Source organism: Grus americana, chromosome 3 (assembly GCF_028858705.1).
Source record: "Grus americana isolate bGruAme1 chromosome 3, bGruAme1.mat, whole genome shotgun sequence".
In the NCBI taxonomy this organism is placed as follows: Eukaryota; Metazoa; Chordata; class Aves; order Gruiformes; family Gruidae; genus Grus; species Grus americana.
Genome location: NC_072854.1, coordinates 51,314,574 through 51,329,067, shown reverse-complemented (window position 1 = coordinate 51,329,067; position 14,494 = coordinate 51,314,574). Strand labels below are relative to the sequence as shown.

Below are 14,494 nucleotides of genomic sequence, written 5' to 3'. Positions count from 1 at the left end.
AGAGTTGTAGCATGAACATAGTTATGACAGCATAAGGCAATTATCACACACATCAAGGAGCTGATGATCATAGAATCATAGAATTGTTTAGGTTGGAAAAGACCTTTAAGATCATCAAGTCCAGCCATTAACCCAGCACTGCCAAGCCCACCACTAAACCATGTCCCTAAGCGCCACGTCTACACTTCTTTTAAATACCTCCAGGGATGGTGACTCCACCGCTTCCCTGGGCAGCCTGGTCCAATGCTTGGTAACCTTTCAGTAAAGAAATTCTTCCTGATAGCCAGCCTAAACCTCCCCTGGCACAACTTGAGGCCATTTCCTCTTGTCCTATCCACTGTTTCCTCCCAAAATATTATAGTATGAATGAAAATGAAATATATAAGGCCCTGTACAGTGTTCCCTGTAATACGATGCGTAGGACTGGGATATCACTCCTATAAAAGCTCTCAACAATTTTCTCATATAGTTAGGATTTTCAGCACTACTAAGCTACCTCAAAGTTGGAAGGAAATGTTTTATAAAGGGCCCCAGAAGCCTTCAGCACATGCTATGAAAATTTCTGTGCTACCATGGTGCTATGTACACAGCTGACATTTTATTTGAGGTAGCTTGAGGCATGAAGCTATACCAGCTGAGTAAGAACACTAAGATTCTCAACTTCTCAGAAATACAGAAAAAATACCAAGACAGAGAAAATATCAACTAAGGTAGCTATGTCTCGGTTGCAAGACCAAGACTGGAAAAAGTGTGATGACAAACTGTACAAGACAGAGATTTACAAGCACTAATAACGATAGTTGATCTGTCAGATTGTCCATATACTTGGAGAGAAATCTCAGCTGTCTTTGAAAAATACTGAAATTACTTAGACAGCTAATGTATACCTTAATATCGTACATTGACAGCCAAACTATAATGTTCACCTCAGAGCAGATGTTCTCTGAAGATCATATGCAATGAAAATGTGGTTTGAGGAATCTAGACGCACCATCCATTGGATCACAGACTTAATCCTTTCATCAAGAAAATATTTTCATGAAGAGATGAAGTTGGGTTTCCTCTTCCTATTATTTGGAGGCATTACTATTAGGTAGCAACATCAGAGGTGCAGCCCCAGCAGCAGTGTTGAGGCAGGAATAGAGACCAAGGCCTGGAGAATAGGTGGAAAATGCTGATAAGGCAGCAGGAAGTAGAAAACAAGTGCCAAAAAGATGCTTCAAAAGACTAGGAATGATTTGCCACTCTGTGAAGACCGGTCAGCACCACACTTTGGATGGAACTCAGTGCCATTTAAATGTGTTGTATCCATGATGGCTTGGAATTTTCCAGCCATGTTGCAACTTCCTTCTCCTTTCTAAGTTGTGAAAGAGATTTGGGAGGATCTAGGTTCCTACCTGATCCATCTATATAAGTCTGTGCTAGCTGTGTGGGGAAAGTAGTTGTCCAAATCAAGGCGCTAGGGAGTGAGTTCATCTCACTGACTTTACAGGCCAATAGTATAAAATTCAGACATCTGACTTAGTCACCTTGTCAAGGGGGGGAATTAAACCCTTTAAGGGCATGATCCATCTGTCTTCTTTTCATTGAGTGGTTTAGGGCAAGATGAATGATGCACCTAGATTAGTCTGTGCTTCCTTGTTGAGTGAAAAGGGGATCTAGAGAAGTAGTATAGAGGTATATGGATTGCATACTGTATACAGTATATTCCATCCAAGCATACAGTAGACATTCTTTACTTTCAACCTAAATTAACTAATTAAGGCTTACCTAGCAGGTTGAGATGTGAGAAATGCTTCTGTCAGGACACTTTCTGTGTCACAGCATTAGCCAGCATCTTTCAAGATGATGCGAAGCAGATACCAAGATCCTTGTATCGCTCTGCTGTATGTCACACATCAGAAAAACTGTCACATAGGCAACAATACTACTGTTACAATGCTTGCGACGTTATTGGCTTTCCATCAGCAATCCTTGCTCTCAGTTTCCTGAATACAGGTAATTCCAGGAAGGATTGATTTAGGCCAACTATTGAATCGAGAGCATTAAGATCAGAGAAATAAGAGATCGAACCTGTTCTGAAAACACAGAAATCCCAAAGATATAGAAAGTGAGGGAATAAAACCTGCAACTGACTTTCTGAGAAGGAAAAAGGAAGATTAATGCAGTCATTTAGAACTTACAAAGTAGGCAAAAATACATTTCTTTAGCCTTTAGCAGACATAGATCTTTGTGTCCTTGATGAAAAATTAGAGAATATTACTAATAATATTAATATAGCTCTTGTTCTATAAATGAATATTACCATATCTGTGATGTAATATTTCATTTGTTGGATATCTGTCCAGTGCTAGAGAAAAAATAAAATAGAAAAGATGAAAAATAAGCAATAATAAATAAACAATATCAAAAGCATTGGATATATAGTGAAATTATGCTGATGAGACCCCATTTCATTTAAATAACATGGCTCATATTCCCCAACAAATTATTGGTTGGATTTTTTTTTCTGCATCTTTGGAACTGGTTTAGGTCAGCAGAGCTGGGAAATACCATAAACTTGTTACAGCTCCAGCTTTCTGAGAGAGATAATTTGTGTTAGTCCCAGGGTCAGAGCAACTGGGACCTCATCTCATTTACATTTGTATTTTAGGCTCTTTGGAGAACTGTCATCCTTTGCAGATCAGTGTAGCCAAACTCAGTTCTGTCTCACTTATCCATCGAGAATAGAGGGGGGCAGTTGGTATAAAAATAGATTTATGCAGAAGAATCCTGGTAGGTCTGAGCAAGATCCAGCTTCTTTACTGGATTCTTGTGGAAAACGGAACTCATATATTGCCTGCAAATATTTATGTAAGGTTAGAAAACAGCATTATTCCACATCATTCCCTTGTATGAGCTACTGTAAAAGAAAGAGTGAAGGAAAGAACCTGACAGTACTGTGGGCGTATAAGCAGGTAGAAGAGCATTACAGAATATATTTAATAAGAGGTCGAAGTGCGTTCTTAGCCTTGGCAACAGTCAAGTCTGTAATTTTCATTTTTTTGTTTTTAATGTAAATTACTTCCAATTTTAACTGTTTAAAGAGAAAGGTAGTAGAATCATCTTCCTTGAATGTCAGGAAATGAAAAGGTTGTCTGCTTTTCATTAAGAAATCAAGAACAAAGTAGAATAACTCCGTCTGTTGGTCATGGAAGAGATAAATGACCAATCAAACTAATGAAAATATCTTTTCTTTGAGGAGATCAATAACACTGCTAAGATTTTTGACTTGTCTTCTTTAGACTCATTGTAGAAAAGCTTTTTGTCTAATTAGAATCAAAGGCAGTATGTCAAATATCCAAGATCTATGAAATCAACTTCCAGCATTTCATACTATTTTATATACGCTACAATGTGTAAATGTCTCAGAGAAGAGAAAACAGAAATATTTTTCTTGTCCTGAGAAGACACAGGCTAGCCAAACCAATATACAGGACTGAAAATGGAAGGGGATGTAAGTAAACAAAAATGACCAGACTGCTTATCAAAGCAAAACAGAGAAGCTCTCCAGTGGGAATTAATCATTTAATACAGTCTTATTATGGGACAGATTCCCATGACGGTTTGGGGAGAAGGGGTTGAGGATTTCTAGGCAAAGAGTGGGCTACACATTTGCAGTGAAGAGGGACAGTTTGTAGGGAAGGTGAGCTACAAACCTGCAAAAGAAGGTGGAAGTCCTCTTGTGCTCAGTAACCATCTTTTACGTGGGTTGAGATATAACCTGCCTTGCCTTGGAGAAGACAATCTGTCAGGGATACTAACCTGGCTGAGCAGGAACATGGGTGGGACAGACTGGCTGACCTTGCAAGAGTGTCTGAAGAGCCCTTGCAAGAGCTGATGAACTAACTAGTGGTAGATCATCAGTGTAGACTCCTGAAAAGAGAGTTGTAGAACTGTAGAATGACAAGTGTAGAATTCCGTACAGGTAGAAGTGCAACTTGCTGTGTTCTCTTTGGCAGCAAAGAATCTCTGGCTGAAATTAAGTTGACTTTCCTAAAGTGATGCCTTGATTTATATATTGACTTTGTCTCAAATTTTAGAACACACAGTATTATCTGACACTCAGTTCCCTAAATGTAACATCTTGTTAAGTGATACCTTTATTAGTTAAATATTTTTATAAAGCTAGTAAGACAAAGGTGTCTGCTTAGCTCTTCTGTTTTGCTCCTGATGAAGAGTTACTGTGGTGAGTCAGAATTAACAACAGAATATTGTAAGAGTTGCAAATGGAGCTAGGGTGAGTAAAATGACACATTATCCAGGTGATACAATGCTTTATGTAGCCCACAGAAATAAACCAAATCATATTCTATTTTGCAAAACAGTCTTTGAAGAATAGATTGTTATTTGCTTCAGAATTGGTGGTTTTGACCACTGTGAAGTAGAAATTCAATCCATGTATTTGTGCCTTCAGCTGTAGCAGGTTCAGAGTTTTGCAATGGAAATATGTAAATAGAATAACAAATAAGTAAGAACATAATTCATATGAAAACCAGTGAGTTTTATTTCAAGATTATAGACAGAAAAAACAAACAAACAAAAACCCACCCAACAGATAAACGTAAACTTCCATAGTTTGGACAAAGTTAGTGCAATATGCCATCAAGGTAGACAGCAGAAAACATCTGATTTCCTAAGTGGGGAAAGAAGAATGAAATATAACAGTTTATAGTTGTAGTACTGCCTATGTCTATAATTAGATGGAATATCAATAAAAACATTGAAATTCTATTAGACACTTTACAGATTATGATGTGAAATGCTTCGCTTACATAAGGTGATGGAAGTGCTACAGTGTGGAAGAGAATTAAATACCTAATTTGGATTTGTCCCCAAAAAAAGAGGCTGACCAAAAGAAAACAGTGTTACCAAAGATACTGGAATTGAGTCTTCCCTGTGAGAAGTAAACTATGGAAGTTTACGTTTATCTGTTGGGTGGGTTTTTTCCAGGATTCTGGCTAATTTTCTAAATGGTAGATGTTTATAAAAATGCTGTTCCTGGAATGGAAACATCCCCATGTATAGAGCCTGAAGTGTTACTGCTGTTCAAGCGTAACCACTCTGCTGTGTTTAACACTGATCCAAATAATTCCAAAACAAATATAAACAACTTAAAAACTGCGTGGTCATGTTCTTTTTTAATTAAATTTCCTGGTACATATCCTTGACACATGTAAAGCAGAAAGGACAAGTGGATAACAGGAATGAAATAGCCTGACTCCAGCTCTGCCGTTGGAAGGTGTTGGAATTGCTGTTGGAACTGCACTCCGTGTCTGCTTGCCCGCCCTGGGCCCGTTGGGATTGCTGCTCCACTGGCAACTGCTGTAGCCCCACTTGGAGCTGTGACCTGAGGTTTGAGACTGCTTTACTGGTACATGTATGGGTACAAACGTACCAGAATTATAAAAATTTATTTCATAGTGATTTTGATAATCAAAAAGAAGGCTGAGTTGAAGAAGGTTAGAAATTAATGTGTACCATTTCATGTTTGACCATTGTTTTCAGTGGTAGTTTTAAATTTCCACTTTTTTCCTCCCTTTTATTGCTTTATTTCTACTATAAATATGTGAAGGAGAAAAACTGCAGTTGCTCCGCATAGCAAGCAAGCAATATGTTTTGTTGGCATTTGTTACACAGGCAGGTCTTGTAGATCTCTCTCTTCACTAGATAACCCAACTGTAGATGTAACCTCCATGGCAGGTTACGCAGCATTTATCTTCCTTTTGCCTAAGGAGCCCAGAGTATGGTGCAAGAGCTGTGCTAACCTCTAACGTTGCCAACCTGTTCCAAGTCCAATTTTGACTTCTCCAGAATCCCTTGTAATTGAAGCATGTAGGAAAGCTAGTGCAAGAGCTGTGCTAACCTCTAACGTTGCCAAACTGTTCCAAGTCCAATTTTGACTTCTCCAGAATCCCTTGTAATTGAAGCATGTAGGAAAGCTAGTGGATCTAGCCCCAGCAATTAAAAAGGCCCCACTCCCAGTGATGTGTTCCCCCTCAACCAGAAGTTACTTTCACGGTAAAGTTAAGAGCAGAACGTATGTGAGTAGCTTGGTTGCTTGAGTGCAAATCCAGTGCCTTTGTGCCTAGTCCAGTTCCACTGCCAGTTGAACCAGAAGGTGGGGCGTTGTGCTGAAGTGGCTGAGGTGTGAACACACCTTCCTTCTGGCTGGCTCTCCCCAGGGGGCAGTAACCCTTGGCAGAGGGGCAGCAAGAAATATCTGCCCTTTCTGCTGTTCATAGCTGAAAGCTATGCTACTTCACTCCTGAAAGCCAGCAATATTCATCAACTGGAGTATTTTGTCACAAGTGAGGACAGAAACCTAATGTGTCTGATTTAGAGCATCTAAAACAAAGAAGTGTTCCATTAATTGGGGGGGAAAAAAAAGTATTTTAAAAGTATGGCCCTTAATTCTGTAGCACTAATTCTTGATTTTTACACCGATGTGACTTTCTTCATCTAAGCCGTTATACTAAATGTGCACTAGTGAGCAGTTGACTTAATTTTCTTCTTGACTCTGGTGAACAAATTCTGGGCTTGTCTTAATCAAAGGGAAATGTGCATAAGTTTAATGGGATAGAAGTGTTCAGAGAATCAGTTTTAGACAACTGTAAGAATGACTTGGTAGGTGTCTGCTGTTTGGTAACTGCGTGTTGATGCACACATTGTCACTTCTGATGATTCCTGGAACCTTCCTGATTTCTAGAGGCTTTCTTAATCCGGTTGTATCTGTGCTGCTGGTATGTTTAAACTGGATATCCAACACAGCATCTTCTTCCTCTGAAAACAAATTCTGGAAATAACCATCTTGCTGATGTGGGCTGAGTCTTAACATAACTCAAACCACCCTTAGGAGGGAAGGAAGTTTACTCTTGACACTCTAAGTCAAATAAGGCCATGTCTGTTATATATTTAAGGCTGCTTCCAAATCTGCATGTCTGCACCATAGCAAAAATACTGCTCCTGAGTCTCATTCAGCTCCTTTCCTCTTAAAAAAATAAATGTGTAAGTGCATCACAGCTTCTTGGTTTAGAGTGGAAAGAATGCTGAATGATTTTTCTCACATTAAAAAAACCCAGGATGGAATACAGAGGTGAAGGTGGTTACTGAACACAAATTCTTTCAGAAATAGTAAATATCTGGAAATTTCTTTCCACTGAAGCCATCCTGTTGAGTGTACACTGCACAACAAAAACATACTGTGTTCTCTGACTAAGCAATTTGTTAACAAGGTGGTTGAAAAGACAAACAGTAAAAATAGTTCTTGTAAAACCTGTGGAATAGTACAAATCTTTTGCTAATCACAGAACAGCCTTGTGACTCTATCCTACACTGAAAGGATTTTTAAATTTTTATACTAACTTTTGACAAGTATCTAGTAATTCCCTCTCTCCTCTCTTTGAAGGACAGACAGGGAAACAAATATTATCAGAAACATATTTTATTTCACATAAAACTAGCATCTAACAACAAGTTTTGTCCCAGCTATATGCTGTAATAACTGACAATGGTAAAAGTACTCAGAGGCTGGGGATTTATTCTCTAACATATATGCAGCAATATCCACTTTAGATAATTTCGCATGCCAGATGTACCACCTTTCAAATAGACTGGTGCAGCTTGTTTGCATGGATGCAATATAAATTGGATCAAGCAACTGATCTGACTCATTTGGTTTTTTAATCATCATCTATTTTGACTTTTTTTTTTAAGTTAGATCAGTTTCCCAGAAAAAATTAACAGCCAATCCACATAAAAAGTAATCCTGCAACTGAGGGTAGAGTGCACTATGTCTCTGGGGATGAATAAGTAGTGGGAAAGGAGAAGGGAGGAAATATGTTACAGTGACAGTGCCACAGAGTATGTTGTGTCATGGGACTACAGGCAGAGCGACAGTGGTCTGAGATCTAGTTCATTATCCTTACAGAAGAATTTTTCTTCCAATTCAGGTACTGACATTATGATATTACCAGTTGCTTTCCTTACTGGTGATATCATAAAACTTGTGAGGAGGAGTCAGAAAATGTAAAAGTATTTTATACTATAAGGTGTAAACTGAAAAAAGAATGGGGAGAAATTTCACAGAAATATTTGAAGAAAGACTGGAACATTTTCATGTTGTGTCTTGCTCAAGCTTTTGTGAAGACAGTTTTATGCTCATTTGACTTCTGGCATTCATTAAGTGTCTCTATACTGGAGCAGCAACCTACAAAGTCTTCTTGACTTCTATATTTGACACTCCTGGCAAGAGTGACAAAATGTACTTGCCAAATAATTATCTCCCATGGCAAGTCACTGAAGAGATGGAAAAACACTGTGAGACATTATCATACCTTTTAGGACAGTCATCATGTTCACAGATTTTTAAAATTGCAAAAAGTGTGCTTTTTAAAAGGAAGAAAATATCTCTAAAAGATGTATTGAAAACTACCGCTTGCAACAACGTATGTTGCATAATCTGATGTATGTATGTGAAGATAACTGGCATATAAAAAACCCTCGCCAAAAACTGCCTTTTTTGAGATCAGTCCAGGAAAATAGATCACAGGCTTTGCTGAAAGAAGCCTTGCTTTCTTTTGGTGAATTTCAGTAGTACTTACTGCTACGGCAATGTTTTTTTCTCAACATTTCAATGCATGAGCAGCAGTATCTCTTTATTCAGGAAAATACAACTTTTAAAATGGAGTTTGGTGAATTTACTAAAAAGATTATATTACATGTTTGCTTGCAATAGAGAGATTTAAGCTTAGTAATAAAGGAGTTTCTTATCTGTCTGGTGTTCTTAAATTAAGAATCTGGGATAAAAGTTAATAATTTACAGTAAGTAGCAAGGACAGCATAGACTTTAACCTGTGCCTCAGGGTCAGTGAAGTGTATGACCTGTATACATTCTGCGTGACCTCCTGCCCCAGCACAGCCCGCCACTGGGGCTGCTCCAGGCTCCCCGAGTGGGACTGGCCGTGCTCCACCAGCTCCAAGTCCTCCCACAAAGAGGAGAAGCTGCTCAGCCGTCGCATGAGCATGGGCCAAGAAGCAGCCCCAGGGTTTTAACACTGGGGAAGAGCATTGACATGGCCACAGCAAGAGGGCTGAGATAAAACTCATGCACCCAAAGGTGCAAAGGGAGGGATCCCAGGCTAGCAATAGAGCAGGCAGCAGCTTTATGTTCCTCCTCACTCAGCACTGTCTGCTGCCCCAACCTCTGTCCCAGCAAACCTGGGTCTGCCATGCGGCTGGGCCTGTGTCTTTCTCTGTCCCTTTTCAATCTTTGGCTGTTCTGGCAAGCGAAGTTCAATGCATCTATAGTATTCTCCCGTCCCACGTATCATCCTCCCTACATACTTTTCATGCTTTCTATGTGTTGTCACTAATGGCCTAATTAACTCCTTTTGGTAACTATGCAAGTTAATGAATTTCCTGGCCTCTACGTGATTGCTCTTTCTAGAAGAAAAGCCCTTCCTACCCACAGGAGATTCTCGGCAGCTCATAAGGTTGGACTTTTCAATCTGGCATCGGTGGGAATGCTGTTACAACACTACTGTAGTCAGCAATGAATTTTTCCTTCACAGCAAAAGAGAGCTTTCAGGTTGGATTTTTGTGTGTGTATGTGTGGTTTTTATAAATATATAAATACAGAGAGAGACTTAGCCAGCCCATTGTGGAATTTTACTGGAGAGAGCAGTAGGTAGTTTTTACAGGCAGGGGAGCAGCCCATTAGTGTGGTGGCAGGACTGTGGGATTCCTTCAGCCACTGGTGCTGCCAAATACTTTTCTAGCTTCACATCAGGCTTTATTCTAACCTATTCCTGCTTCTCCTGCCTGCTCCTTGGCTTTTTTTATTGAGCAGTTAGAGGTTAAAAACTGCAGTGGAATCCGTCCTGCAGGATTCTGTAACAACATGGCCATTTTGATATAAACACACATATTTTTCTGTTCTTAAGTCATAAACAGCATAAATTATGTCTATTAATGTATATGTGGCATTCAGTTTTACTTTTTGTGTTTGCTTAGCATGGGTGCTGCAAATTAGAAACATAATGATACTACAGAGTGGATTTCTTCATTGGAACTAAATAAGATTTTCATACCATTGAAAATGGAAGAATGTTTCTACAAGAATCAGTTCTATCTAGTTCTAAGTTAAACCCTTGAAAAATGGCATGACACAGATATTTCTTTAAAATAAATCCTGTTCTATAGGACACAAAGGGAAAATAAGGAAAGGGCAAGGGACTGTAATTTATATAGTTTGAGAAAGTAATGGGAGGACAGTAACTGATAATTCTATATAACAAAGTGGTAAAAGACAAGGAAGATTTATTCAAGGTTGCACAAGGATGTTTTATAAGCTGCTAATAAAAAAGGGGATTTCAAGATTAGATTTAATGAGAAACTTTCCAACAGAGAGATTTGACAGTGGAGCGGTCTGTCAAAATGGTTATTGAAGCATGATCACAAGAAGTGTTCAGGAAGAGATAAGATAAAACTATCAAGGGAGCAGTTAGTGCAGAGATTAGCTAAACCTGATCCAAATCATAGCTGTGGTGATGCTCTTGGGATTTGGGTTTTTAAAAAATAATGTAGTGCATTGGTTCATGCCATCTACTCAGTCCGTATCCTTACACGGTACTGTCTTCTTTCAAGCTTCTGCAACAAGAAAGGGCATAAAAATATTTTTTGTGCTCACTTTTACTGGGTAGAGGAGAAATTGTGAACTTGATATTTCTTGGACTGTGAGAGCTAATTAGGAAACTCAAGATGAATGTATGGGAGTTTAAATGATTTAATTCTTCCTCTGTCTGGGAAATACCAACTAGGCTATGTGACTCTGCAATTTCCTGATGCATAATGACAGATATTGCAAACGCTGGGGACCCTGGTTCCATGTATGCCACATTTTATCAGCTAGTAGAAGATGTAACTGCACAGCTTCTAGGGATTAAATTTGTTAATTTGCTAGAGGTCTTCTAGTCCTGATTTCAGTCATTCTGCATACTGCAACAATAGCGCAAATTGTTGAATTTGGTCTTGCTCTGCTATTTTTAAAACAAGTTTGTCTTTTGATGGGAGCAGTTAAAATTAAACTAGAGAAGAAGAACTAAAAAATGTTGCTGACCGTATTTGTCTGCATTAATAGGGAGACAAAGGTTACATTTCAAAATAATCTTTGCTTTTTTGTGGACCAAGATAGTCCAAAAGCTTTTCAGAGTAGGTTTAGCCTTGCTTTGATTTATGGCTAGCTACTTAGTCCTCAAGATGCTGTTCTCTTGAGAGGGGATTCATAGGCTTAAGGGATGCTGTGGTTATGTTCAGTTTCTCTTGACCATATCTCTCACAAGGTTTGTTGGGAAAGAGCAGCGCAGCACCTGTGTGAGGATTGCCTCGCACTAGGTTCAAGAGGGAAGTGGAGCCAGCTTTTGAGCTGCCATGGTGGGTTTAGCAATTCAACCCTCTCCTCAGACTGCTATGGAAAAGTCAATAGAGCTGTTGTCAAGGGAAAGGGAGATAAAAAGTGCTGCATCTGAACAGCAACAATGCCACTGGAAAGACAGGCTGGGCAACTGGGTTTACATTTACCAAGGAAAGAAATAAGAATCACAAGATAAAAGGCAGAGGAGAATGAGGATGGTGAATGGAATCAGGTTATACAAGAAAACTGTTTAATTGAAAGGTTAATTAAACATTAAGACAATGTATCCAGCAAATTCTATTTAAAAACTTTGATTATGGATAGTTTAGAAATTAATTAGAAATTGTGATGATAGATGATTTAAAAGTCCTAGGCTAGGTACTGTTGCAATCTTTATTGTGGGAATTCAAGGCTAGATTGTATACATTTTGGAGAGGAGTGATCTAGAGGTTGCATTTGTTATGGGAATTGGAATTGCTTGGACTTTTCCCACAAGACATTTCAAGGCAATTGATTTTTTAGGCTTCATTTCCTATAACTTCAGCAGAGATAGTGTCTGATCATTTGAAAAAAAGCTGCTTTTTGTTTCATACTGTCAAGGTCCACTGCATACTGCAGTAAGGATGGATATATAGCAGCTCAATGAATGCTTTTTCAAATTAGTGCAATTGATTGGCCTTCAGGAAATAAAAAGTGGAGGAGAAACCAAAGCTATGTTGTTTTTTCTGAACAAATGTATGAATTATGTGCATCATTTTAACATTTAATTGAGGAAAAGACTCTTTATGCTTAGATTATCAGAAACTGTCTAGAATTTGCAATTAATGATACTAGAGTTCATTGCAAGTCTTTCAAAATACAGGATACACGTGCAATTTATATACTAAGATTTACTTGCATCTCAAGCATGTTTTATAAGCTGTTAAAATGCCAAAATTCAGGCTATGCACAAAACATTCTTTTTACCATGTTTGCTTTATGATACAATCTTTAATGGATTACTGCACACCCTGTTTAAGCCAAAACCCAACCCAGTTTACAGCTATGTTTTGGAACATAACATTTCACACTGTTCAGATTCTATCTTCCTCTATATGTGTCTACATGTGTTCTCTCTTTGTCTTTTGGAGGCAATAAAGAGAGATGGACGATAGATGGAATACAGTTATATAGATCTGATTAGGTGAAATGAAGGGCGTAATGGGTTTGATTTGTTTTATTTGATGCGCATATCTCTATCCATCACAACCTGAGGTTGCAACATCTGTTTTTTCTACCCATTCCAGTAATCTAAGGCCTTAGTTTGAGGCCAGAATTGGAGGGTGGAGAGTTGCTCCAAACTAAGTGCTTAAGTTCAGAATTGTTTCTTTTTAAATGGTCTTCTCTGTGTACGGCTAAACAGATGACTACGAGCAGCATTTATTTCCTGACAATAGATTGCTTCTGCTGTGGATCTTTTCTCATCTCTGGTCTCTTGCAGGGCTTAGCTCTAATATTGAAGCAGCACTACATAACACTGTAATGATGTCTCCATTTACAGATCCTAGCAACACAATTATGTTGATTTTTTTCATGTATAGAGGGCTTTTCTTCAGTAACCTTTTTTCTTTCCCTTCACAGATTTCAAGCATGTGTTTATTTTGCATCTGTCTTTCAAGCTATGTCATGTGGTATCCATTACTTAGCGTCTGTGTTTATGGCTGTTACTCCTAACTTTGTATGTGGGATCCCTGGAAATGTGAGTAGTGTTCTTTTCTACAACTCCACTGAATCAAGTATAGAGGACATCTGGACACTATGGACATCAGCAGAAAATTACATTGTAGTCCAGCTGGAAAATGGAGAAATCTGGGAACTGAATCAATGCAGCAGGTCTAAGCGAGAAGTCAGTTTGGATCTGGTATATGAATACAAAGGCAACAAGTCAGTATTTTCTTGTTCTGATGGATTTCTCTATGATGATACAAAGTGGAAGAGCACTGTTGTTACGCAGTGGGATCTAGTCTGTGACCAAGAATGGCTTGCAAAATTAATCCAGCCTACCTTCATGCTTGGAGTCTTGATTGGAGCAGTGATTTTTGGTGACATTGCTGACAGGTAAAGTGCCATCCTCTGAAAATTGTAGCTTCAGATTGTGGTAACTCCATGGGTTTTGTTGTTTTCATTCATTGTGTACTTGTAATCATGTATTCACAGTTCAGGAGGTTTGGAGATTGTTTTATTTACGGATATGTTTAACTAAATTTCTTTTTCCAATAGCAAGTACTAATTTTAAAATGTATTTGGAAATAATTTCCTTCAGATTTTTTTCCTCCTACTTTATATCATCCATCGTTCTAGGCCTTGATCCCTCAAATTGCCCTGTGCAGCTGGTATTTGCCCTTAGCTTTTTTTTTTTTTTAACAGGAATAGCAATAGCTTTGAGGATTTGATCAGGCCCCATGTACTTAAAATAAACACCCAGACCCTATTTTTCCTTGCTATCCAATTGTAGTTTTTCCCTGAATGGTTAACTTAAACTTCAGTCACTTGAAGGTTAGTCCAGATAGAAGGAAAAATGGTTGTCAGTGAGCTGTGCTGTAGTTTCACTTATTTACCAGCACGTACGAAGTTCTGTATGTACCTGTGTTTTGCTTGGAAGGCTGATTTAGTGTTATTTGTCTCTTTCTATAAAGGAGCTTGTTACCTAACAAACAGCTCTGTTAGGTGGAGGGTGACATTTTTTCCCACTGCTAGCAGTATAAGCAGAAAAAGAAGACCAGGTGTGTTGTTTTCTGATTTTCCTTCATTAGCACAATGCTACGGTGTGACAGTTACAACTTGGGAATGCGAAAGTAAAGATGATCTTTTTTTTAATTTGGCTCTTAGAACACATAGAATCAATCCTTCCTTCCAATCCAAGGCTTTGTAAAACCATATTTAATACAAAACAGAATACAATGCCAACATTTGTTCTGTGTCCCTTTAAATCATTCATAGCTTTATTAATTAATACTCGGACATGATTTATAAGTTTATGATCATATTGTTCTCATTTCCATT

At 38.4% G+C, this 14,494-nt stretch overlaps 1 protein-coding gene across 2 annotated transcripts in view; it reads left to right on the top strand.

The window, feature by feature from the left end:
* Nucleotides 1–14,494, top strand: part of SLC22A16 (solute carrier family 22 member 16) — a 34,881-nt gene that overhangs the window by 5,902 nt on the left and 14,485 nt on the right. For both annotated transcript variants that reach the window (XM_054822385.1, XM_054822384.1), the window contains exon 2: nt 13,073–13,549. In XM_054822385.1, coding sequence (XP_054678360.1) covers nt 13,073–13,549 — 477 coding nt within the window. The remainder of the gene's footprint in view (nt 1–13,072; nt 13,550–14,494) is intronic.